The 27707-nt window shown below is 38.6% G+C and overlaps 1 protein-coding gene across 4 annotated transcripts; it reads left to right on the top strand.

The window, feature by feature from the left end:
- Window positions 1–60: 60 nt before the first annotated feature.
- Window positions 61–26633, top strand: RUFY2 (RUN and FYVE domain containing 2). Of its 4 annotated transcripts, XM_065638617.1 has the most exons (19): window positions 85–157; window positions 2335–2508; window positions 2994–3111; window positions 4596–4697; window positions 5704–5827; window positions 9255–9316; window positions 9916–9981; window positions 11803–11872; window positions 13085–13186; window positions 13955–14071; window positions 14680–14847; window positions 16327–16424; window positions 20238–20357; window positions 21987–22116; window positions 22709–22803; window positions 23245–23293; window positions 24229–24306; window positions 25120–25241; window positions 26253–26633. In XM_065638617.1, the coding sequence occupies exons 1-19, from the start codon at window positions 154–156 to the stop codon at window positions 26335–26337; spliced, it is 1884 nt and encodes a 627-aa protein (XP_065494689.1). In that variant the 5' UTR covers window positions 85–153; the 3' UTR covers window positions 26338–26633. The 4 variants fall into 4 exon arrangements, 3 of the variants coding, with proteins under 3 accessions (XP_065494691.1, XP_065494689.1, XP_065494692.1); XM_065638619.1 differs by having other exon boundaries at window positions 61–157; window positions 25120–26335; XR_010606446.1 differs by lacking the exons at window positions 23245–23293; window positions 24229–24306; window positions 25120–25241; window positions 26253–26633 and adding an exon at window positions 21078–21105 and having other exon boundaries at window positions 22709–22798.
- The last annotated feature ends 1074 nt before the right edge of the window (window positions 26634–27707 follow it).

Raw genomic sequence — 27707 nt, 5'->3', positions numbered from 1 at the left:
GGGCTATCGCGATAGGCCGGGAACGGGCGGGGCCGGGGCGGGTCCTCCCGCCCGCCGGGGGCGCCGTTGGGCGCGGTTGGAGGGGCGGCCCCGGGCAGCGGCGGGGCGGGAGGAGCCGCAGGGAGCGGCCGAGGCGGCGGCTGCTCTCCAGCCATGGGTGAGCGGGGCCGGGCGGCTGCGGGCCGGGCGGGAGAAGGGCCCTGGGGCGGCGGCTGCGGCGGGAGCGGGGCTGGGGCGGCCTCGGGGGGCGGCGGCGGGGCCGGGAGCGGCCTCGGCCCCGCGGTTTGCCCGCAGCGCCGGGTGACCCACGGAGACCTTGTGCCGCCCGTAGCCGTCGCGACGACACGCTTGGGGATTTTTTTCGGGTGGCCGCTCGTCCGGGCTGGGAGAGGAACGTTGTCTCTCAGGCCGAGCCTCGCCGGGCAGGGTCTGGTGAGGCCGCTGTGCCAGCTGCACATCATCCCCTTGGGGTGAGAAGAGCCCTTCGTAGCTCATTTTTCACCACCCATGTACAGTCTACCCCATACAATCCCTGACCAGCGGTTACAAGAAAACACACCATTGAAATTGTAATTTTTTTTTTTTTTTTTAAGAAGCTAGGGAAGAAAAATTGCGATGCGGAGGTAGACCACACTTTAAAACAGACCTAAAATGCCTTTCTGCCTCAGAAAGTGGAGGATCAGCCCCAAAAGTCGAAACGAGGTCACCTGAAAAAGGGATTTGTAAGATGCCTTCGGGGAAAGAGACTTGAATACTTAGCGAGGGAGAGCTACCCACCTGAGGTCCGAATCCAGCGGGGCTTTTTCTGCAATGACGTTCACATTTAGTACTGTCAATAGCAAACCTATTAAAGACCCAGGAGGTCTGGTACGAGGCTTACCAACAGAAAGCTCCTGGTGTCGCCAGGCTCCGTCTGCTCGGGGCGGGCTGGTGCTGCTCTTGGCCGGGTTGGATCCATCCCCGGAGTCCAGAGATAAACCAGTGAGCCCCGACTGCTAACCCGGTGCGTTTTTGCCAGAGCACTGATGCTCACTGTCTGCTGTGGCTTCTAACATCTTTTAGTGTCTTCTGTTGAAGTACTGGTGAATTGAGAGGCTATAAAAGTAGTTTTCAAGGTTATCCTGGGTGCATGGTCTCAGTCATTGTTTTTTACTCAAAAACTGAGGCTATATTGTATAGGAATAACGTAATTTGATAGGCAGTTAGGAATACAGAAAATTAGTAATTTTCTAAGTTTCCGATATCTAATACCTAAATACCTAAAGCTGTGATACGCAAGGAATGAGTTAAGTAATTTAATTGCTGTTTGAGGAACTGAGAAAGTAGCTGTCTCTTATAATGATTAATTTTTTCATTTGTTTTTGGTTTTATTGTATGCAGTTCTTTGTTTTCTGACGTGCAAAGACATAAGGTCATATACCAATATGCAAATTTGCAGAGGAAGAGGCTCACATTTTTTCCTCAGACAGAAATCTCTGTAGGTATTTTAACAGCTGTGTTTCAGTGTCTCGAAAAAGATTATCTGTGTTTGTTAGATTTAATTGCAAATAGGGGAAAACAGTTAATCATCAACTTTTTTGCTTCTTTCCCAGTTACTTTGATCATGGTGAATAAACAGATGGTTGCTTTGTCTGTGTTAAGAGGGTGGCCTGAATGTTTGAACTGCTTTATTGTAAGTGAAAATAAACTAAGAATCTTGTGAATTTAAGAATCTGGTTTCAGTAGCAGGACCTCTAAGAAGAGGAACCTTGTCCCTTCTGTCAGATTAAGATGATTTTTAAAAGCTATGGGTTTTTTACTGAATAGATTTCATCCCTAAATGCATTTTTGTAGTGTACGTTTTGTAAAGTTTACCAAAAACATTTTTAAGTTACAGCAAAACCTTAAGTTCTTAAGCTTCCCTGTGCAGAAAATATTTTGTAGCTATATGAGAAACAAAAATTTCAGTAAGTAATATGTAGTATTTTCCTGAAACTGCTCTGGGTTTCCTGACTGAGACTGTGCACAGGAAAGCACGTGTTTATATCACTGTGCGATTAAGACTACAGTGGAAAGTGGTTATATATGAGGATTATGATGTCTGTTTCTGTAGGCAGACTGTACCACACCAAACAGATACTTCCATGAACAGGAATGCTGCTTTGCTGCCATGGTGTTTGTTAGAGGGGATGCTTTTCTACAGCGTGGTGGTTTATAGCACTTATTCAATTATTCCTTTGAGTTTATCTAGATTAAGATACCTTTTTCTTTGAACAAAGTGGCCACGGAGCATTTAGTTATTTTGCATCTCTTCTAAAACTTGAACAATAACTTTTTTTTTCTTTTTTATCTTAGCTGTAAAAGACCCTACAGCCGTAGAAAGAGCAAATTTACTGAACATGGCTAAACTGAGTATCAAAGGTCTCATTGAATCAGCTTTGAGCTTTGGCCGCACTCTGGATTCTGACTACCCGCCTTTGCAGCAGTTCTTCGTTGTCATGGAGCACTGCCTGAAGCACGGCCTCAAAGGTGTGCTGACTGCTCTGCCTGCATGTTTTTCTTCCTTTCTGTCTTAAATGAGATAAAATTGAAGTGTGTTATGTTGCTTTAACGAGTGAAGAAAATGTGTAAATTGTCACCTTTTATATTTAATTGTGTCATCATTAATACTTCACAAGATATATTTCCACATTTACTGATTTCTTTCGTATACCATTTGCTGTAAGTGGTCCAGGGATTACCACAAGTGCATGTATGTAGCTTATATGTTTAGCTAGTCATCCTTTTTATTTTATTTTGTTTAGGCACAGCAATTTTATGTTCAGAGTGAAGTAATTCAGAAGATGACTTTGGATACTGGTGAACTGACCAGTGTCACAGCTGCCTGTTGTCTGGGCTCAGGAGTTGAGCCTTGCATCACACCAGCTATTTTGAAGGGAGCTACTCCAGTAATTTAGATAAATTATTTCCCAGTAATTTAAATTAATTCAGTTACTTAATTTTTCTTTTCCTAGTAAGAAAATCCTTTCTAAGTTACAATAAAACCATCTGGGGTCCTCTGGAACTCGTGGAGAAGTTATATCCAGAAGCGGAGGAAATAGCAGCAAGTGTCAGAGATCTGCCTGGCCTTAAGTGAGTAGTATTGGTAAAATACAGCAAGAAAAGTAAAGAATCTGATTAAGAATCTGTAGATGTCTTGTGACTTCGTTGGGCATTAATCAAGCCTTTGAACAGCTAGCACATGATATTGGGGGGAGCACAGGTGACTCTTGCTAGCTTTTCATGCTCTGCATTAAACAGCTAAAAAAGTAGTATTTTTATGTTATTTTCTGATGTTTCTGGCGGAAGAGTTTTCTGAATGGTGGACAAAAACGGTGCAAAAAGGAACAGGTTGTGTAGCAAACAGTCTGCAGTCTAGAACTGCAGCAAACGTGAGTCTGGTCAGCAAGGCTGTGTAGAAACAAAAGGTTATGTGCTGAAGAGGAATGTATGGGGCACCTTTTCAGATTCTTGTGTGTAGGGGCCTTCTCAGCTGTAAATTTACTCTGGGGACTACAATCTCCTCCCATTCCTGTGCACTCTGCTTTTGTGTTTAGCTTTAGAATTGGCTGTACGTTAAATTCCAAAAGGGCTGGGCTACGTTGTGATTGGTATATGGCAGCATAAGGGTTAGAATTTATAGCTGTAGACTGTATCCAAAGCACATAGGTATATAAACTGTTATTTACTCTTGTATCAGGCCAGATGAAATAATAACCTTTGCTAAGTGTGTTACACTCTTCCTATCCTGATATAGCATGCAAATGGGGTTTTTTTGGTTTTTTTTTTCATTTCCGTGCTTACCACTTCTAAGGGTGGAAGCACTAGAAAAGGAAGATCTAAAGGTCCAGTGTAATTTGTTGGATACTAACGTTTGCCAGTTACATGCATTTTCATCTTTTTTGAATTGTCTTTAGGATACCACTGAATTTGTAAACAAGTATGAGTTAAAGCTAGAATTCAGTTCTGTAGACCCGGAGAAGAAGACTGGGAAAGCAAGCTTGTGTGATGAGTTAGAATGGACATTTGGTTACTTTTCTCACAATTCCTCTGGTGACTTTATAAGCAAGTTGCAGAGGGGAGTCTGAATTTTTGCAGTCGTTTTACTTTAGTTAGAATCAGGAGTTTCAAGATTATCTTTACAGGCACTGTCAGGTTAAGAAGAAGGTACTTACAAGACCACTCTTAAAAATTCTTTTCATGCTGCCAGGCATGTACTGTGTGAGAACAAAGCACATTGAAATACAACAGTGTGTAGAAAGTAATATGTTTTCACTCTCTGAGAAAAACAATTGATTTCACTGTCAGGCTCTTGTGCTTTCTCTTTTCCTGTTCTCTCCATCTTCTGCTGCCAAGCCCAGCTGAGTTGATTAAAATTTTTTTGATATTATCCCAAAGCTTGGAGCCCAAAGCCCAGACCTTATGGCTTCGCAGACTGCATCGCTCAATTGATAGTTTAAAATACCCTTTCAGAAATACCAATTGCTCTGCCAATAGACTGATAAGATGTTTAATACAGTGAGTTAATTGATATATTGTTGATTTGGGACTGTTGGTCTTCATGCCCTTTTTTTCAGAACACCACTGGGCCGTGCCCGGGCCTGGTTACGGTTAGCATTAATGCAGAAGAAAATGGCTGACTATCTCCGCTGTTTAATCATTCAAAGAGATCTTCTCAGGTAAACAATTGACTAGAATTTGCTTATAATTTAGTTTAGAGATTTAGTCTCCTGGAAAAAAAAAAAAGTATTATTTTCTGTTTGCTACTTTTGAATGTATCCCTAGTGTAGCAAGGTGTAGCTTCTGGCCTGTGGGCTGATTTCTTCCAGTTCTACAACTGCATTGCTTTCTTCTAGTATAACTTCTCCTTTCTGATCAGTTAGTTGAAGCACAAAGGGAAAAAAACCCCAAACTTGTCATCCTGATTTCAGTTCTGTAATCTGTACGTATTTGTAAGACTCTTCTTGTCTGCCTAGATGATGCTGGTATGTCAGGATGACATTGGTGTTCAACAGCTATGGACTTTTCTATTGAAAGCACAGTTTGTTTCAGAGAGTCTAAAAATGTGAGGAGGAGGTAGTAAATGGTGGTATTCTGTTGTTTAGTGGAGTGTTTTTATTTTCAAAAACTTTTTAGCATTTCAACCCTTTCTGTTTCTCTTCTTTTATACATTTAATCTCTTCCTTGGCTTTTTTAATTTCAAGCATGTGTTCATTGAAGTCCAGACCTTTTTTCACACCAGGTAAATTTTCTTACCATTCTTCTTTTGCATCCTCTAGTGTTTCTTAACAGCATAAGAATTGTCTGACTCAACGTGGCCAGACATCCATCTGGTCCAGTATTCTATTCAAAAGTGGCTAATAGCAAGTGAAAAAACCTTTAAAAAAAATAAAAGGGGCAAAATAAGCTTTGCCCTCCAGATTTCCCAACCCTCTGGCAGCTTGTGGCTCAGATTTCTGTAGCCAAAGGTAGTGTCTTTGTCTGTAATAGCCTCTGAGACAAACCATGCACTTTCAATTTTTAAATATTTATGAGGTGAAAGTATGGAAAGACCCAGTTCATCTTTAAGGATGTTGAAGTAAGGCTAAAATCGTAGAAACAAATCACATTTAGATGTCACTTATTAATTTATTGCATGTAAATATACTGACTATACCAATAATATGCGATTTTCTTCTTTAACAGTGAATTTTACGAGTATCACGCCTTAATGATGGAGGAAGAAGGAGCAGTGATTGTTGGGCTATTAGTTGGGTTAAATGTGATAGATGCTAACCTGTGCGTGAAGGGAGAAGACCTAGATTCACAAGTAAGTCAATCCAGGTAAAGTAACATACGTGCAATCCGTAAGATTTTTATGTACAGTGAATTTTGTTACTATGGAGTTGTGACTTGTTAGAAATCATCCTAGAGACTATTCAGGGTGTGATTCAGCTCCTGGATCGGTGGAGGCTGTTGCATTAACCTCAGTGTCGCTTGGGTCGCACCTTTAGATGGTGGTAATTGGCAGAGTGCAAGGGTAAAATTTTATGCTTTGTCATCAAATGGATGCCATAGTATTAGTAGCAATGCAGAATTCTTTCCATCAGAATTGTATAACTCATCCTTTACCTTTGTGGGAGAAGTGTAGTTCCATGAGCAGTCTATCCCATTTGCTTCATTCCTTGTTGTTCTGGAACATAATAGGAACGTTTCAAGGACCCGAAACAAAAACTTGCCTCGCACGGTGTAATAAAAGACTGTATAAGAGGGTGACTGATTTCAGTCTGCAAAACAAAGCTTAGAATTCTTCCTCCTTTGCAAAGTGCTTTGACTTTGAACTCTGATCCTTTCCGAGAAAATCTTGATGGGTTCTTTCTAAAGGCAGATGCATAAGTATTTATAAATAAATGTGGACTGTATTCAGTCCTGATTTTTTTTGTCCAGCTTCTTTGTGGAAAAAAAATCGTAATAGTTAAATGATTATTTACTGTATTTCAACATATATTCGATGAAAAAGCAATTTCTTTGGCAAAGTGTGTGAATCATAGGGTTAACTTGTCTTTGATCATTCTAGTTACTATCTAATGTTTTAGGCACTGATGTTGCATACTAGAAGGCTTAATATTGAAAGGCGTATAATTATAGAAAACTTATCAATGTGTTTTTCTTAGTATTGAGAATTATATGTGTAATAATTGAAAAAATCTATTGCTAGCTACACCTTTGTTATCTAAGTCACTTGGTGGCCTGCTGTATGAGGGGATGTAAACATGATTTGGGAAGGTATTTAGGTAATAATAAGTAATTGCAGTTTCGGACCGTGAATTTTAAATCATTATAACCAGGCTCAAACACATCTTTATTAATCAAAACAGGAACCATTACAATCAACACAGTTTTGCCAATGAGTAGTAAGTTTGTTTATTCCTGTAGTGTAAAAATCCATACTTTGGGATTCAACAAACTCTTGGAAAGCATTTTCTGCATCCTGCTGGTTGCAGAAGCGTTCTCCTTGCAGAAAGTTGTCGAGATGCTTGAAGAAGTGGCAGGCGGCTGGTGAGACGTCAGCTGAATAAGGTAGATGAGACAAAGCCTTGTAGCCCAATGCGTTCCGCTTCTGAAGCGTTGGTTGTGCGATGTGCAGTCAGGTGTTGTCGTGGAGAAGAACCGGGCCCTTTCTGGTGACCGATGCCGGCTGCAGGCGCTGCAGTTTTTGGTGCATCTCATTGATTGGCTGAACATCCTTCTCAGATGGAATTGGGGTTCAGAAAGCTGGAATGGATCCGAAGTGGGAAAAGACCATCAGACAGTGACCGGGACCTTTTTTTTGGCTTTGAGAAGTGCTTTGGAGGTTCCTCTCGGTCCAGCCACTGAGCTGGTCGTTGCCAGTTGTTGTGTAAAATCCACTTTTTGTCACACGTCACAATCCAATCGAGAAATGGTTTGTTGTTATTGCATTAGAATAAGAGAAGACAACACTTCAAAGCGACGATTTTTTCATTTTCGGTCAGCCCATGAGGCACCCACTTATGGAGCTTTTTCACCTTTCCAATTTGCTTCAAATGCTGAATGACCGTAGAATGGTCGACGTTGAGTTCTTTGGCAACTTCTTGTGTAGCTGTAAGAGGATCAGCTTCGATGATTGCTCTGTGTTGGTCGCTGTCACCTTCCGATGGCGGCCACTGTGCTCCTCATCTTCAAGGCTCTCGTCTCCTTTGTGAAACTTCTGGAGCCACCACTGCACTGCATGTTCATTACCAGTTCCTGGGCCAAATGCGTTCTTGATCTTGCGAGTTGTCTCTGTTGCTTTACAGCTCATTTTTAACTTGAATAAGAAAATCACTCAAGTTTGCTTTTTGTCGAACATAATTTCCATAGTCTAAAATGAATATAAACAGCAAGTAATAAGTCAGTAGCAAAAAACATAAAGCGAGAAAAGTGCATTGAAATTATATATAACGCAACCACATTTATTTAAGAATGTTTCCAATATCAAACAAAAAATTTCAACAATGCGAAAACTGCAATTCCTTTTATATCAACCTAATAGTAGTGGCTGTCCAGATGAGATTTTTAGAGTAATTCAGTTTATGAAGAATAGTGTAAATAAGGCACCGTCTTAGATAAGCCAGAAGCAGCAAGTTTTGTTGAGCAGAAAGAGAAACTTGTGAAGGATGACGGAAGTCGCATCCAGGAGCACAATTTTGGTATGTTAGAAGAATGCTGTTCAACGGTGAAATGTGTGTGAGAATTAAATGTGTGGGAGAATTAAACCAGAGTAACTTGTGCAGAGATAACATTTTACCTTTTATAGAGATAGTATTTTGCTTTAATAAGCAAATTATGTTTTTCAAAACACTTTTGTAGAAGATACATTTTAGAAAAGGATGTGGAAAGAACAATTAGAAGACTGTCATAGGAAGCTGACAGGAGAACATAGTATAAACCAAGGAAATGTTAGACTTAGCAGGTTACCTGTATGCAAAAGCTAAAGGCAGCTCAAGAAGGAAGCAGTAGATCAGAGAAATTGAAATACTTTTGCAAAAAGGCAGCTAGAGACCTAAAAGGAAGGGTTTTGGTAAAGCAAATGTGGTTAAATACTTTTGTTAGAGGTTCGTGAATAAAGTTGGAAGCAGAACTCACGGTGATGTTATTTATAGTATGTATGATTAAATGACAATTGGATGGAAAATACATTAGTTAGATTCAGATTTAGAAAGGTTTGAAAAAATAAGTGCAATTGAGTTGGCACACCTGGGAATCAGCAAGTATGGAGAAGCAGTATTATTTGGCAAGATATACTGAAAAACTAAACATAGGGGAAAACATCATTTTAGGAGATGTACTATGGTAGGAAATAACGTGAAACACTACAGACTAATTATCACAGGTCTACTCCATCAGTGGTAGGTTTGAGTAGGTTTGAGTAACTGAAGATTCCCCAAATGAAATTCTTCCTCTAAGTTCTTGGTTAAGCTCTGTCAGAGATAACAAGTCATCTTTTCTTTGGGATTTGGTATGTGGCACATTGTTAGTTTTGTTCAAAGGTAACATAATTTGTAACAAATATGTGAGACTACACTTCAAAAAAAAAAAAAGAATCTTGTTTAAAATGTTATGGTTCAGTTTTTTGGCCTTCTGGCTGAAACTGGACCCATCTTAAAAAAGCTGATTTAACTGAGGTTTTAGTACTTATGTAGATACAAGACCGTTATTTGTATGATATTAAATTGTGTGCATTTGCTTTTCCCTAGGTTGGGGTGATCGATTTCTCTATGTATTTAAAGAGCGATGATGAAATTGGGGGTAAGGAAAGGTATGTCCTCACCAAATTCCTCAGATTTTGCATGTTAACAAATAATTTCTTGACTGGCGCCATGTTCTGTGTAGAAATAAGTCACGTTCCCTAAATATGAAATCTTCTGATGTCACCATCTGGATAAAAATGGGCACATTACATTGTTGTGTATGACTAGTTAGCTGAAAGAATGTTTTCAGTCCAGAGCAAGCCTCAGCAGCATCACCTGCTTCCTTTGGTGGACAGTCTTGGAGGACTACAAGGCAGCGGTGAAAAAGAACCTGCTAATCTTTAAGCCCTCAGCTGGGGATTTAGTCAGTATTTCACAGAACCAGAGTTACAGCAGAGTAAAGAAAACCCATCCTCCTTCTTTAGAGGCTGTATATGTTCTTGCATTTCCTGTGGAGATATTGCTTGCAGTTAGAGCATGGGGTTTTTTTGTCTCTCATTGACGTCACAACATGTAAGTTATTGACTTTGTGATTGTGAGATGAAGTTGCTTCCTTTCTTTTAAGAAGCACAATTACAACAGACATTTGCATATGATACATATATTTTCAGTACGTAGCTCACTACGTCATTTTGTTAAAGCTTATTTTGTTATGTGCTTGCTTTAGAGACGAACAGATTGCTGCCATTTTAGACCAAAAGAATTATGTCGAAGAACTGAACAGGCAACTCAAGTAAGTATTCCTTTGAAGTACACATGTCGGGCCAAACTTACAGGTGTAATAAAACATCTCTAATTCCTTTTGTACCACAGCTTTGTGAGGCACCTTCAGAGAAAGGGGTGCAAATTCTTCATGTTTAGACTGCAGGTGTAGTGAAGTTGGAAAGGATATGCTCTTCTGGAGAGACTCAGGAAGTCTTGGTTTTCATGCTTTTGTTTTTGACAGTTAGAACCTTTATTCTTCAAAGCAACGAAAAGCAGCTGGCCAAAACTGATCAGGGTCCTCACGATTCATAACTTCACAGGAATGAAAAGCTTGATCTGGATTTTAACTGCGTTCTATTTAACAGTTTTCAGAAAGTGATACTGAGTGTTCTGAGTGAAACCACATGTTTTTGTTCCTTGGCCTTTCATAATATTGTAGTTCGTAGCTTTGATGCCTAAGACCAGAACTGTATAAGTTGATTTCTCGCGGAAAACTACTTACGTGTTGTAGGTTTTGGTTCCTTTAGAAACAGTTTTCAGGAAAGCAGCCTTTCCCCCTTTGCTGAATAGAGCAAACCTGCTTTACCACTGTGTCTGTTACTGTACAAACAGAGGAACTCTGAGGAGTATCATGCAAAATTAAATAGTGCAAGGAGCTACAAAAGAAAAAACAAAAACCAAACCAAACCCACACGCAAAAAACCCAAACCAAAACCAAACAACAAACCCACAAAGAACTTCTGTAGGATCTGTAATATATCTTATCATCTTGATCCGTTTTTGAAATTTAATCGTATGTTTTTGTTTGTAATACTGGTAATCTTGATCGCTAGTTACTGTATGGCCACTGTTGGGGTAAAGATATTCTGACCAAAAATTGTGTCAGTCACTGAGCAGAAACCTTCAATGGGACAGAATTACTTGAGTGCATCAAATATGAGCAAAGTGAAAGTAAGTTACGGAGGAGAAAGGAACATGTGTCATTCAGATGAGACCCTGAGTATTGAGTATGTTCTTGTACGCTGGTTTATGCACGGAATTACTTGCAAACCAGTGGTTCAACAACTCTTTTATTTCAGGTTAGCTGTTCCTTCACACACATCCTAAAATGCATTAATCTCCTCTACTTTGCCATTCTTAATAAGCTGGTAACTTCTGAGGACACCACAATAGAAATACGTGGAAAAGTAAACTGTGTTACAAAATAGGGTTGTGGTTTGTTGCTGTTGGTTGGTTATTTTTTTTCTGTGTATGAAGTGCAGCCTAAAAAATGTGTTTATACCAGAAATAGGCAATCAGGTAACGGAGATGGCCTGGATGTGGTTTGATATGATTAGAAAAACAGTAATAAAAGGGAATAGAATTCTGATGAGGCTTATAAATGAAGTCAAGAAGCATCAAGAAAGAGGTAGCTTGCAGATAGATATCAAAAAACCGGAAGAAGCAAATAATTTTATAAAATTATTTGGGGTTTGGAGGAAGAGAACCCAGAGAATGATTTCATTATATGGGGGGAAAAAAGACCAAGAATGTTGTAAACTGTCTTTTAAGGGAACTCACTAAACGTTTGGATACAATATAGTTGTGAGGGTAAAGGAAGGGGAGAATACCTGTAGAGTCACACCTGACCAGGAGTTTAAGTGACGGGCATGACACTGAGAGTTGGAAAGTAGTATATAAATGTTAACAAAGGAGACTAATTATGTTATATTTAGGAAAACCTCAAATAACAGGAGCAGACCTTTTAGCCCTTAACGATTAATCATTGTACCTCGCTTTACAGCTTTTGAGTTTGGCTGAAAGAGTTTTGGTGTCATTTTGAATAATGTTTTTTCTTTTTCTCTTTCAGTAGCACAGTGAGCAGTCTACATGCAAGAGTTGATTCACTAGAAAAATCAAACACTAAACTGATTGAAGAGGTATTCTTTTCTTTTAGTAATGTGTAACATATTATTTATAAACACTATTTTTCTAAATATACTTGAATTATTTTAATCTACATAAGTTTTGTGTAATGTAACAGCTACCTTTATTTTGGCTTGAAGAAAAGGTGCAGTAGCTGCAGGGATTTGAAGTCAGCTTGCCTAGGTAGCCTGCAGCATTGGTAAATTAATTCTGTAGAACATAGCAATTTCCCACTTTGGACAAAAGCGGAAGAGAAGCCTTTCCTAAAGCCCGCTGTCAGTCTGATTTTGTGCAGATGACTAGTCCATAATGGATCACACCAGTTGCTACAAAGAGACAGAAAATAGCTCACCAAGCAGTTTCTGTTACCATCCTCAGCTATAGCCAAAGGGTTATTTCTTGCTTATTTACCAAATGCTTATATACAGCTTTTACACTTGTTTATCTCTGGATTTGTATTTCTATCCTATATTTCCAGTTATCTTTGATGCTTGACTAGATTCCGATGTTTTTTTCGCTTTATAAGAGAGAGCATGATTTTTTTAATCCGAGCTGCTTGAGAAATAGTTAATGAAGTGGAAAATTGAAATAAACGTCTAAATTCAAGTGTTGAAGGGATAGCTAGCTTGCTCTGGATGTTAATGTATCCAGATAGAGGGAAAACATTTTGTTCTGAGTGTTAATTCTGAGAGTATTCTGATTCGTTTGCAAGCCTCGAGATCAACTGTCTATCTATTTCGATCAGCTGGCTTATAATTCTGACACTAAGGTATATACTGTATGGCCCAGTTATAATGTTTCCTCATTTATAAATATGTTTTCTTTTCATATGGGAGAGGTTTTCATGTGTAAATTGCTCCCCATGATATATTAAGATGTCCAAAAAAGAACAGAACTGGATATATTTGAATCCAAGCAGAAAGAAAAAATTTAGGATGAGGAAAGGGAATTGAGGGTCTTTAAGTCATAAAGAAGCAATGAAAAGAAAGCATATTCTATTCTTTACTAGACATGGAATAATGAAGTATCTGTTGTGTCATGAAAGTGACTCATTACTAAAACCGGGAGCTTTATGTTTTCTTTAAAAACAATGAAACCTCTGTTTTGTAGACTCTGAGAATAGCGCAGAGATTGTCTTGGTCTTGCATTCATCAGAACTGTTTTTTCTTTATTTCCATTCACAAAAGTGGTCACACTGCCTTTTTTTTTTTTTCCCTTCTTTTCAGTTAGCAATAGCCAAAAACAATATAATTAAACTTCAGGAAGAAAACCATCAGTTAAGGAGTGAAAATACTCTTATTTTAATGAAAACACAGCATCATCTAGAGGTATGTTAGTTTTACCACATTTAACGTAGTAATGTCACGTTGGTTCATTGTCATTCAAATGTTCTTATGTTGCAGCTTGAAATAAGCAGTAGCTGGGTCAAATCTAAAGTTTTATTAGGGAAAGGACCTATTAAATCTGGGGAGCTTTATAATCACATAATTATAGCTTACTGGATTGTTTTATGAACATATGCACATTTTTTAGCATTTTTCCTTGTGTTCTTTCTATTTTCTTCCCTTCTTCCTTGTTCTTTAGACTGTAAGCTATATCTAAGAGCACTTAAGGTGATATTATCTGAAAAACTTGTCAAAATAGTGTGTGTTTTAGTTGGCAAAGTGTCTATTCTGATCTGCATCATTATATGGAATGTCATTTGGAGTAACCACAGATACAATTGCTGAACTTTTTTTTAAGCTGTGATTTGTAGCTCCTTATGTAACTTGCTGTACATATTTTACAGGATAATTGGTAAAAGCTCGGGTTAAGCACGTGTTATGATTGCTCAGTACTGAAACATTTGTGCAGTAGAGTGAGCTACTGAGGGAGGACTGTACTGCAGTACAGACGTTTATTTTGCTAGATTTACTCAATTCTCATTCTCAAACTGATGACCACTTAGCAGAAACAGCTCTTTTTCCATGTTTGTACTCTGCTTGGAGAACGCATTTTTAAGCTGCTTTTTCTTTCCTCTCCCCCCAAGTGTTAAATTTATGCTATTAATTGCTAAACTTGTGCTGAAGAAAGACAGATTCTCTATGTCTTTGTAGGCAACTAAAGTGGATGTTGAAGCAGAACTTCAGACATACAAACATTCCAGGCAGGGCTTAGATGAAATGTATAATGAAGCCCGTAGGCAGCTTCGAGAAGAATCACAACTTCGACAAGTAAGTGTGCTTCTCTAGGATTATATAGCACTTCTAGAAAAGATTATGCTTGAGAAGAGTCAGTATATAAATATTTCTAGTTTTGCTTTTTCTGAGTTTAGATGCTGCCTTTAATCAACTTCAATTGCGTTTTTTCTGTCTGTAAGAAAAAGGGATTTTTTAATGGAGCAATCAATACATCCGTTAACAATGTTGCTAAAGCATAGTAAAGAAAATACGTTTTCCTTGGGAAGTTTTTAGGTAAGTTTTTAGCAATACTGTGTGCTCTGTATGTGTGCTAAATCTTTCTTGGGAAAATAGAAATCCTTTAGTTCTATTTTTGTAATTAATAATTAGGCAACTCTGTGCAACATTGGCAGATTAATTTCTTAAAATGTGAGTTGTCTTCTCCCAAGGTTAAAAAAACCCCATCGGTCTCTAAGTACATGAGAACGTAATGTTTATGCAGTGGATAATTTACAAAGTTAAAGAGGGGCAGAATTTCTCAAGTGGTGAAATAGGTGGTGCTGCAGCTCTGTTAGAGTTAGCTTTGGTCTTTCTCAAAACAGAGATAAAATGTTGCATTATTATTTAAATATTCCGGGTTGCATCGTGTCCATGTTTTATAGGATATGGAGAACGAGCTAGTGGTTCAAGTTAGTATGAAGCACGAGATAGAACTTGCCATGAAGTTGTTGGAGAAGGACATCCACGAGAAGCAGGATGCCCTCATAGGCCTTCGACAGCAGCTTGATGAAGTTAAAGCAATTAACATGGAAATGTACCAAAAGCTGCAGGTAAGGGAACAATCAACTGTTAAACCAACTTTGACTGGAGTGAGAGAGGTGCATTACCATTTTGTTTAGTTAAATACTGTTGTTTCCTTAATTTTGGGTTTCTTTCCACTTCTTAGGTCAGCTTGTCGTTTTGGAACATCACTGATGCAAGTGTGATTTCACACAAAGAAGTTCTTAAGGCAGTTACATAACATTAGTGGGTTTATAGAAGGAAAAAGAGCATAAGAGTAAGATCATGGCCTAATAACATGCTATGTGGAATAGAGAGGGTGATAGTGTATCTAGTGATAATGACACTTGTTGGCCTGAGTTGTACGAAACAACCCCGAGAACGTAAGTACGTAATGAGGAGTTAAAGTGGAGATCTGAACTTTCAAAGTAAGGAAAGGCATTTGGAAAACCAGGTTGCGTTAAATGGAAAAAGCTAATTACAGGGCGAGTCATTTTTGGTTTTGTCTGTTAGCAAATTAAGAAAATCTGTAACCATGCAATTCTTCTTTGGGAGATTATGGAACTCAAGAGACCCAACATGCAGTTAACAAATGACCAAACAACAGGGAGGTTTAGCAGTGAATTATTTATGCGGAACATAAATTTGATTTATGGAATAAATTATCAGAAACAGCACAAGAAACCAGTCCAATCTGTGGCAGAATGAGGGGAAAAAAATAGGATGCAGCGGAGACATAATTGAGATGATGGACAAAGGATGCTGCTTTTCCAGGTGCAGCTGTGAGGAAACTGGACCAGAGGGAGAGGAATATAAATAGAGCTGGAAAGAAAAATAAGAGAAAGTTCTTCATTAGGTCAGGATCTGTAGGGTTTTGTTTTTCTTGTAAAGCTGTACTTCTGGGGACTGTGGGTAACACCGATTTCACTTCATGACATTCAGACCCGCTTTCTGGGCAGAGTAAACCGATTAAATTGTGCTCAGTCTCTGCTGTTCAGGGATCAGTTGATAGTGTTGATCTGTGTAGCAAGGATAATGTTCTGCCTTTTATTTCGATCTTCAGGCTGCGGTTGTAACAGCTCTGCAAGCAATCAAAACTGTGAAATGTGTTGGTAAAATTCTTAAAAGATTTTTAGGTGCATATGGTATCTTGATAAGACTTGGAGAACCTTAGCAATTTCCAGGACTAAGCATCTTAGTTCTTTATTGTTAAGGTTCTAACGGGCTACTTAAAAAGATGATCAGTGAATTTAACTTGACTTGCAAAATGATTGACTAAGAAAGGAAACCAAAATGTAAAATATATACTTATTAAATAAAATCTACACCTGGAAAGTACAAAACTATGAGTTTGCTAGGCACAAAATTTTAAGTACTGTCAAGTTCATTTTTTTTAGATGAGAATGGTTAAAAAGAATCAAAACCTGAAGCCATTTCAACGTTTTCCACTTCAGATACTGAAGAAAAAAAGCCCATGAGGTAACAGTGTAATATATACTTACTTCAGTTTAACCTTTTTTGTTGCACAGGTTTCTGAAGATGCTATGAAAGAAAAGAATGAAATAATTGGTCAATTAGAGGATAAGACCAATCAAATCAATGCAACTATGAAACAACTAGAGCAAAGGTACAGGCCCATCTTTGATTTTCTTCATTCACGTCTCCATCATTGCATTTTGCCACATTCCTACACGGTTGCCACTGAAATGTAACTTTCAACTAGAAAATTTAAAAAGAACCTTCCTGAAACTTTAACTAGTGCTTTGCTGTTTGTTTGGTTGTTTTCTTTTTTTTCTTTTTAACAAATACACTTATTTTAAATAGAAACTTAATCTTTCAGTTTTCTTCCTCCACCATCTTTCTCCTGGTCCTAGGTTTTTGTACTGATACCAAAAGTTGTTCTTCCAGCTCTTTCAAAATTCTGATTCATTATTACCTCTTCTTTTTTTTTTTCCCACCTGAATGAAATGCAATAGAAACCAAAGCATTAATCTTGCTTATACTTAAGCATGTGCTTAATATAAACATTTAATGCCTTCATGGATCACTGCTGTGTTTGCTGAAGCTATCCAAATTGTCTGGTGCTTTGGAAGTACCATTATTTTAAATGACTTAATGAGTTTTTACACTGAAAGGTTGAAAAGTGAAAGACTAAAATTCTGGTATATAAATTTACATTATGGTTAGACCGCATGTATTACATATGATTAAAATGTGATTCATATGTTTTAATTTAATGGCCTATATGCAACATTGATCTTTTAAATTGTAAAATATAACATATCCATAATCCCTGTCATGTTGGTGTTTGACATGTCTTTTTTCATTTAAATCTGATTATGAAAAACATGGTTATGTATTAAAAAATTTAGACATGAATATTCTTTTATTGACATCCTTTTTTCCTCTTTTTTCTTTTTCTTTTTATCCTTTATCCCAATTTTTGTTTTTACTATTTTGCTGCCTTCATCTGTCTTTGATTTTTGTCCACTGCATACATGAAGTGACAAAGATCTGTTAACTCAAACTAGGACTATTGCAATGTCATTCCTCAAATGTACCAGCAATGAAGCTCAGCACCAGTATAAACTTGTCAAAGATATATCATTCTGACAGCTCCTCCAGATCTGTTGTGTTTAAATAATTACTGATAAAATACAACTTCAGAATTTTAAAATTACAACTTTAAGTATAAAGTGGTATTAGAAATCCTGCACTGTAACTGATCGTAGCTGGGTTCTGTTTTGTTTTCTGAAAGAACATCACCTCCGATCTCACTTTACCCCTCTTAAAAAAAAGAAAAAAAAAGTAAACTATTGCACTATTATTAAGCAAATGTAAGCTAGTTTTCTAATGCTATGTAATCACTTCTTAATTGTGAAACCAAGTTAATTTTAAAAGGTTAGCTGTCTTTACTTCGGCTGTACATTTTTTTGGCATCTGTTTCTAATTAGTGATTTTTTTCCTATTCTTTATGGTCCTAACAGATTTTAAAAGTAGCCCTTCTGACTAATATTTCCCTTTCCCCCTGCTTATTTCTTTCACCTTTAGGCTGTATTTATCCCAAAAGCATGCTCCCTGTTGGATATTTTGGTTGTAACTAGCACTGTTGACGATATATTTAAAAAGAGGGTAGTGTCAGCACCTATGCTCAGTATGTACAGTGGAAGAATTTGAGGGTTTGGGGATAGAACAGCTAAAGCACAATTCCATTTTGCTGATGTGGCGCGGGGTAAAATATTTTCCCGGAGTTCAAATGTGTTTGGCCAGGGCTCCAGGCAGGAAGGGCAGCGCGTTCTAGAAAATTCTGCAGCGGGGACTCCTGCCTGGAACTGTTCACTGCGCTGCGCACAGCGGAGCTGTCGTCACAAACAGGATTTACATTTAGGGCCTGGATCCTGAGCTGGTCTGACTTGTTCACCAGCCGAAGGTCTCGCCTGGCTGTGTCTGCGCTGTAATCCCGACCTGCGGCTTTGCCCAACTCCTTCTCCCTCCCTCTGCCCATCGTTAGGCGATTGTTCCAGCTCCTGTTTCTGCTTGAGCTGCCGCTTGCCTGCGCTGCAGAAATCGGAGTTTTAGCCCTTGATGCGCTTCCCAGTGTTTGCTCTGAAGTGCAGAGCGGGAGTTCACTGGGAAAAGGATCTGAGGGTCTTTTGGCAGAAGGGGATGTATTTGCAAAGGGCAGGATGCAATAATGCAGAAAGGGTTTCTAGTCCATCATTCTATATTGCCTTATTTCTTGGTCTGGAATCAGAAAGAACCTTTAACACGTGCTGGCTACTAGAAAAAAAAAAATCTCCCATCCTCAAAGAAAAGCCAAAGAAAAGCCAAACTTCTAGAACAAGAGGTAGGCCATAGCAGAGATGGGTGACCAGCTCAGGGTTTTCTCTGCGAACAAGTGTCTGCTCAGCATCATCTGAATCCCAGATCCTGCTGCGAACTGGGTCCTGCTCAGCACTGGGGGGAGTTGGAGCGGTGCAGTGCCCTCGGCGCTGGGCTGGAGCTTGGCTTGGCCAGCAGGGTTCCTGGGCAGCAAGCTCCCTTTCTGCCTTGGCTGTAGAAACTGCGCTGCAGTTTAATTTGTGATTTAGGGAGGGTTTTAACTTGCTTTTGGTGTTACCGCCTTGTGTAGCTTCATTCAGCTGCTCCTGCCCAGTGAACTGACCCTGCTTTTTCCCAGTATTCTCCTTTCCATACGTGTTTTGGCCCTTTATGCAGCAGCATCGCAAATGTCACTGGGAACATTCTTGAAACAACTGGTGTAGTTGAACGAGATAGTGCACACTTTATAAGGCAGTTTAATTCCAGTCTTTTTTCACTTGTTTACTGGGAGCTTTTGGAAACTCCTGCTGGTGCAGCTTCATCAGGAGAAGCACAAGTGTAGATGTATTGCTGACTTAATTTCTTTTTAGAAGGGAGAAATCAAGCACAGAGAGTATCACAGGTTTCTCCCGCTGTTCACCTGAGAGGCCCTTGAAGCAGTTTTGTTAAACACGGCACAGCACGTGGGACCTTCAGTGGTATTTTACAGGCCCTTTTACTCTCCTGCCTTTTCACCCAGACAGGTGTAGCCATGATACTGCATGAGTTCCATTTTAGTACCTCTACTTTTGGTACATTACATCCATCTTATTTTGGACTGAAGAGGTGATCAAGCAGAGAGGAACCACGGTGAGCTAATGGATTCCAAGGGGAATCGGAAACAAGCAGAAACAAAACCCTGGAATTCAGAAAGGAAAGATTAAGTGAAAAACCTACCCCTCATTTCTTGATTAATCAGTTTTATTTATTTTGTCTATAGCATGGAGCTATTTTAACCAGTGCAAGAATGCATTATTTTTACTTCAGATTATTTAAACTAATTTAATAATATGATGTAGTTGAGGTAGTTCTATAAATATAGTGGGACCTGTCAGGGTGTGTCTTGTTGTATTAGGCTAGTGAAGTTTTTTTGCTGTCTGATTGCAGTGCTTTGTACTCAGCCTTATGCCTGAATTGTCTTGAGCTGCTTTTGCACAACACATGCTCTGCCCTGTCTTAATAGGTGATTAGTACAAGCCAAGTACTTTTATGGGATTTATTTGGGAGGTAAAAAAAGCTTCCAAAAATAACACATGAACATATGCTAAAGGCAAAAAAACCCTTTAAGATATACGCTTCAATTCTAAAATATGTATCATCGTGCTCTGGCGTCTGTTATTCATGAGCATAAAATAAACCAATGATTACTTACAGTGATTACCCTCTTACTGTATGAAAACCAGGAGCTAGTTCTCTAGGCATTGTATGGATTTCTCGTTTGAGTTTGTGAGTTTCCCCCAAACTTTGTTTTTATTTAGAAATGTTTCTATTTCCCCATTTTTCTTTTATTTGTCTTCTTCACCCTCTACGCCCTAGTTCTAGCTTCAGTTTTACCCAAAGTTGATTTGAATTACACCAGATTGCAGCAAGCAGAGAAGGCTCAAATGGAGGCTGAGGCCGAGGACGAGAAACTTAAACAGGAATACGTGAATAAATCTGAAAGTCTGCAGAAAGAATTCTCCCAGAAGGAGAAACAGCTGTAAGTATGTCTTTCCTATTTGGAAAAATATACAGCAGTAAACATTCTACGTGGCAATATGTCCCATGGCTTAAAACAGGCTTGTTGTTGATGAATGGTTTGGAACAGAATGTAAATACTAAAGATCTTCGTGTTAGGTACTGGCAAGGTAGAAGAAAATATGTCATTCCAAGGAATGAATGTAGTACAAGTATGTAGTAGTATAAACTTAAACAGAAATGGCATAAGAATAGTTTAATTGATTAGGCTTATGAGTAAGGTAAGAGTGGTTTAACATACCACTGTGCAGGAAATAAAAAAATAAAAATCCACTGGAATCATAAATACTAAAAAGTAATATAAAAGCCAACCTTCTAATCTTTTTCCTGTTAAATCCTTTGGTATTGATTTAAAGCAATATGTAATGTAAAAAGCTCCCTGGAAGGGCAGGTGTTCTCCCTGTTTGGAAAGATAACAAGTAAATTATTTAAGACAGAGCAAATCTGTGGCACAACAAGGATTTGGGCTTAAAAATTAGTGATTTCCAATCCAGTTATTAACCCACCCTGCCTCTCTTACATCTCTGAATGTTAATAAACTTGTTTAACTTCCATGACAAATGTTCACTTCACTGCCACAGTCATCTTTGCAGATTTTGGCAAAAGAACAGTTCAGACCCCAGCTTTAGAATTCTGCAATTCTGAAACCTCCAGGTCATGTTCACTTCTGAATCTTTTCCAGGCCAGATGCTGAGGTAGTGTCCCAAAATGTAAGTCTTTCCTTTAAAAATGGTTGTGGTTTTAAAACAGGAAAAGTAATGTGGATATGGGTTTTCCGCCAAAAAACCTTGCATGATTGCTCTCAGATTTTTTCCTCTTTTATTGTGTTGGCACGATTTAGATGTAGAAGGTTGAGCAGTGTGCTTCCATCCTTTGATTCTCCCCGACATCTTAAACACCACCTCTTCCATGAAACTGATAGTGAAATTCCAGCTAAAGTGCATCTTCCATCAGAGTAGCCCTAATTCTCTTAACTGTACTATGGTTAAACTAATAGAATTTAGATCCCTCTGTATGTTAAACCTCAGCTATGTAGAAAGCTCAATAAAAATAGTAATTTAAAGTCCTTCCTCCTTTATTTGCAATTATTTTCAAAGTGCCGTAAGCCTTAGTTGAAAATAGAAGATTTGCATTTGAGGAGATAATATTAAGTAACTTTTATGAGCACCAGAGATCATTGTCTGTGTCCCCAGTCACAGTGTGGACAGTTGCTTGGTTTTATTTTAGAAACAAGCCATGGAAAGTTAAGGAGGCCCTGGTCTTATGCGTATTTTTAAAAGACTTCAAAGTTCTATGGTTAATCTAAACTTGCTCATTTATTAGAAAGGTCAGCTCTTCAAAATTATGTCATATTCTTGGTCCTTTAAATACACTTGTTTTTAAAAGCATTTTCTAAGTGACAGTGTTTTGTTTTATTTATTACACCAATGTCTAAAATATTACAGTAATGATACCTTATTTCTGTTTTTGAAAACGTGTAAGTCGATCATTTGTTTATTATGATAATAGTGTATTGCACCCAGAAATAAACTTTTTTTTGTTTGTTTTTTAAAAATGTTATTACTTTTTTTGTTTGTTTTGCATATTCTAGGCTTCAACTGGAAACAGATTTGAAGATAGAAAAAGAGTGGCGGCAAACCTTAGAGGATGATCTTCAAAAGGAAAAGGAAACCGTATCTCATCTGAGGCTAGAGACCCAAGAAATAATTAACCTTAAAAAAGTAAATTGTGTAGTAAAACTTAACTAGCAATTTAGAAATTGATTGCAAAGTTAATTGTGGATTTAGACATGGTATTTTTAAGTATTCCCTCAAGTAGATAAGAAAGATTAGATTAATGTATTCTCAGAAATAGACTAAGAAAAACATTTTTTTTTACTTACCATTTAGTCTTCAGATCAGAACCCAGTGCTTTGAGTAAGGAAAACTGAAATCCTTGTTTTCCATTCTCAGTTGCATTGAAGACTCTGTTGTCTCCTTGTAGGCCAGGAAGTCCTTCAGCTCCTCCCCGACTGGCTGTACGTGGCTGTCTAGTGAGATTGCTCTCTGCAATCAGTCGTTTTCATTTTCTTCCTGGAGAGGATTGCAGAAGCAAAAATGCTTCGTCTCTTGGGGTCTAAGAGAGTTTAATCCTGAGTTGTTGCAGGTCATGTTGGATTTGGGAATCTTAATAGGGAGTGTGATGGATCATTCATTCATTGGGCTTTCTCAGTGAGACCAGCTTTGGTTAGTAGCAGTTTTCTAGGCAGTGGGCAAAGATGATTTTGAGAATAATTGTTTTTTTCTTTTTGTTTGTTTTGTGTTTTGTTTTAAGGAGTTCCTTAAACTTCAGGAAAAGAACAAGCAACTGAAAAGGATATGTCAAGACCAAGAAGCTGCTCTCCAAGAACTGGCATCCAAGCTGAGCGAGTAATTTCATTATTCATGATGATTATTATTTTTGTCACGTAAACTTGAATTAAGAAAAATACCAGGATGGTGGTCATGTGAATTGGACTGTACACGATAATATTACCTAGCCTGTTATCACAAAGAAATATGTCTAGTTAGGTCAGGTGTGTTTATTTTTATTTTTGGCTGGTGGGCTACTAATTTTTCTTGTCCACATCACCCCACTTAGATTTACAGCCATTCTGAGCTCTCTGGAGAGAGCTTCTCCTCATGTAGCGCTTGGTACTGCAGGGCCTGATATTGACTGATTGCATCTCCTGGATGCTGCTGCAATATAAAATACTCAACTAAAAGTGCAGAGTACTTTGCTTATAATTTTTTAAGTACCTACAACTTTTGAAGTTCTTAGATGGAAAATGACAGTATAGGAGTTTGAAATAGTGTTATCTTATTCTTTAGATCAAAGCTGAAAATAGAAGATATAAAAGAAGCGAACAAAGCATTACAGGTTAGTAGTATTTGGAGGAAAGAGAAACTTCTTTTTTTGCCGTTCCCTTTGAAATATTTTAGAAGCATGAGACGATTTCTCTCCAACAGCAACTATTCAGAAGAGACTCACTGTATGACTTCCCCCAGTGGGAGAGAACCACAGAGTCCTGTTAACCTCAAAAAGATCCTCAGTTGCTTTTGATTTTTCTTGTTTGATGTACAGCTCTGGATTTTGACACTTCTCTTGCAATGGTGAACCCTTCCATATTTTACAGAGTTTATCCGGAACAGAATGTGTAGCCAACTGCGCCTAAATTATTTACTACTTCTCAGCGATCAATAAATATTTGGTTGTCCTAGGAATTAAGTAAACCTGTAGCACCAAGGCTGATAAAATATAATCTGTAATGTCGAGAGGTTTGAACTTTCTTAAAGATACTCAGGAAGCACTTGAGAGCAGAAATTGTGTCTGCACGTGTTCCATCACAGGGTATGTCGCCTCGTGTATTATTTCAGTCCAAGTAAAGGTGTCTGGAATGGTTCTGTTGCACAGATTCCTGTTTAGACAGAAGGAAATTAACAGTTCTTGACGCTGTCCTGTGTTTTTTTGCTTCCCTGCATCTTGGGGCCTATTCCTGTATGACGGGCAGGGAAATCTGCTTCAGCTCTGGGTCTTGGGTGCCTTCCAGCTTTTCCCAGCTCAGCCATTGACCGGCTTTGCTACCTCGAGCATGTTCTCTTCACAGCTATTCCTGCTCTGCCTTGTCTCATGAGGTTTTGCAGCATTTTGGAGCAGTCTTGTACTGCTTTAGAATGTCTTTGTGACTCTATACTGGTCTCAGGACATGAAGCAATTGAGGCAGTGAATGTACTGTTACTTATTTGTCTTGTCCAGTGAAACCCAAATCTCAACTTCATCAGATACATATATTTATAATAATTTTTTTTCTCCAGGGCCAGGTTTGGTTGAAGGACAAAGAGGCCACACATTGCAAGTTATGTGAAAAGGAATTTTCTCTTTCCAAAAGGAAGGTAAAACCTTAACGAAATTTCTTCCAACTTGTTTATATGTATTATGAGAAAAACATTAATTATCTTAGAGGAGTGGTATGAAATGTCAACGCTCAGATGAATGCCTAGTTATTTTTGAGATGTCTTTCTAGTTCTTTGATATGTACAGTGCAGCTGGGCCCTAGTTTCAAAAGAAACACCGCCTTTTGGTGAACTGCCACAAAGGAACGTACCTAAAATTATTCCACCTGCTTTGTGGAATCATCATCTCCAGCGTTTGTCAGCTCTGGCACTGTTAAAATTTGACACGTAGAAGTATTTTTATGGCATTTTTTATACAGTAGACTAAGGAATTGTGAGTTTATTGTCATTTTAAAGTAAAATATGATGTTAATTTCCATGCCTTATTAAGGTGTGCAGGAATTTTTATTTTACCATTTTATGTTAAATCTGAATTAGCTACCTGATGGAATCATCCACTCTCTTGACTATCATTGCTTGTATTACATTTTTGTAGAGCAGAGTGTGTTCGTAATCCAGGGATTGAACGAAATCTGCAAAGCAGATATATATATTTAAATATATGTTCCTAGACAGATTAACTGTCTATCTCTGTATCTGTTTATGATGCAATCCTAGACAGACCGTGGATCATAGATTGGGACTTAAATGAATTATCTTTTGAAACCTCATTCCATGCTCAGACAAAAGAAGTAGAAGGAATCACATTTCTGACTGCTCTGTATATATTGTTTATTGGTATCCAATTAGCAATCATATTTCCATTATAATTTTTTTTTCCTTTTTCCCCCCAATCTTTTTTCTATTTTTTAGCATCATTGTAGAAACTGTGGTGAGATCTTCTGTAATGCCTGTTCTGACAATGAACTGCCTCTGCCTTCCTCACCGAAGCCTGTTCGGGTCTGCGATTCCTGCCATGCAATACTTATACAGAGGTGCTCTTCTAATGTGCCATAAGATTCTTTTACGAGATAGTTATTACCTTTTGGTATTTAGCTAATCCTGTAAAAAACAAAAACACAAAAAACCACCAAACAACTAAAGAATGTACAGCAGTATTTCCAGAATTTCAGGTAAGCAGTTTAGAGTTGCATTTTCAAGGTGCCGTTATTTGTCTGCGTCCTCTTGAAACAAATAGGGAAAATGGGACCCAAATGTGGAAAATGAACATGTTAAAACCAGCGGTGATGGTGTCAGTCTAACAAACGGCTTGAAAGCTCTTTTGGAGGAAGCAGGGCAGCTTATAGAGGAGACTGGGTGTTAATGTGTATTCGATGAGTATCTTAGTTGTAACAGTGATCTTGAAAAGGATGATACACTTACCTGCTTTTCCAGGCTAGTCTGCAACAAGCCCAACCTAATTCTGCTGCAGAACGTGCCTGTGCGGTGCTGTTGTGAAGCAAAACTGTGCGGTAGCTAGTTTTAAATTGTATTTTAAAGTAATGCAATGGTCCAGTAAGTTATTGCCAAATACCGTATTTGTTTACTTCCCCTCAATTATCAAGAAAGACAAGATACATCTGAGAACATTGCACTGAGAACTCTGTAGTCACAGGTGTACAGGGAGATTTTGTCAGACAAACTGCCTCTCGGCACTGGGTGAAGGAAAGGGCATTTTGCCGAATTATTTATTAAAATAACTATTAATTTGACGTATCTCTGTTTCCATTAAAAGAGAGGTGTCCATCACAAAATTTTTGCCTTAGATTGTCTGTAACCTTGAACAAGTATCTTTGCATTATTTTCATGTAAATGCTGCTTTCCCGCTTGTGCACGTAGTCCCTGCAGAGCCCAAGAAGCAGGGTGAATATGCCACCAAGACAGACCAGGGTTAAATATTGGGAATGAATTAAATATTTCTGTGTCGGACAGGAAGGTTCTTCCTTATTTTGTCATCATCTTTCTCAGACTTTCAGAGTTTGTTCCTAAACTTCATCTTTTTCCAGAGCACTTCTGAGCACGTCTGGCTCTGACCACCCTTCACGCCGATGGGAACTTGTGCTGGCACGTAAATCCTTGTTCTTCCCATAGGCAAATACAAATAAATTGATAAATTGTCCTAACCGCTGTGTCACTGCACTGGAACCGATGTAGCCCCTTCGCTTGAGCCGCTCGTGCTGTGCTCAGCAGAATTGTCAGCCCAGTAGTTCCTCCAGCCACAGGCTCAGAGTATTCTTACTACCAGGAGAAGGGAGGCTTTGAAACAGGTCTTTTAACTGTTCTTGCACTTGGTCTAGCTTAGCTTTGTCTTTTGAGGATAGGCATTCAGTTAATATTCTAAAAGCTAATGCAGCTGTTCTTTTTAACACCTCAACGTAGTTGCTTATGGAGCTTTTGTAAAGAAAAATGTTTTTAAAATTACCTAATATACCTTTTTGTAAAATACAGAACAACTACTTGTAAATCTGTAAATAGCTTTTGGAAAAAATAAATTTAATTGATCTGTGACTTAATTATGGGAGTAATGTCACGTTATTTTTAAAATTTAAGTATTTTGAGATGACTTGGCCAAGTTCCTTAGAAAGTCTTTACATATTTTGGGGAGCAGGGAGCTACCCCGCTAAGGACACACCAAACCAAGTGCTGCTCGTGTGCCTCCTGGGAGCGCGTTCAGGTGGGCTCCGTGTGGGGCGGGCCTGCAGCCCCCAGGCTTTCATCTAGTCTATAGATGATGCTAAGCTGCTTTAATGAGTGACTTTTCAAAAATTACACAGGTGAAGTTAATTTTAAAATAGGCAGTGTTTAGAAATAAGCATATAGTGCATTTCCATGACACAGCGATGCAATAAATAAATTTCTATTACTGAACTGCAGTCTTCTCTGCACCACCCTATTTGCATGGGCCAGTTTTTTGTATTATTTCATATCTTTGTTTATATTCTTCTTGGAAAATGGCTTCTGACTTAATGAACTGGGGGCATTAGCGAGTAGACAAACGTGCTCCTCCTCCTCCCCCCCTGCCCAGGGCTGGTACTTGCAAAGGTGGTGGTTCACTGTGCTTCACTTATGAATTTCTGCATTTTGGCAAGCTGGGGGGACGCCCAGCCCCTCCGCACACCACCGCTTGCTTCCAGTGTTCTTGGCAGGCAAATATGCGCATCAACTCCTTGCACTCTTCACAGCAAAGACTAGAGTGTAACTTTGTGTGCAGTGATTAAATCTAAAACTTCCTCACTGACTGGGTGATTTTTTTTATAGGTTTTCTCCTCAAAAACAATTCCTCTGCAGTTTAAACACCGCTTAAGTGACTTGAAAGGTTCGGTGCTGGATGCTGCTCTTGTTACAGGGCGAAGTGTCACTGTGCAGGGACAGGACAGGCTGATGGGCATCACTGTCCTGTACATGGAATTTCACTCCTCAGTGCACTTTTTGCAGGTTGCTTGGTCACACAAAGTGGCTGG

Source organism: Caloenas nicobarica, chromosome 7 (assembly GCF_036013445.1).
Source record: "Caloenas nicobarica isolate bCalNic1 chromosome 7, bCalNic1.hap1, whole genome shotgun sequence".
Classification (NCBI taxonomy): domain Eukaryota; kingdom Metazoa; phylum Chordata; class Aves; order Columbiformes; family Columbidae; genus Caloenas; species Caloenas nicobarica.
This window is presented reverse-complemented; position numbering and strand designations above follow the sequence as displayed.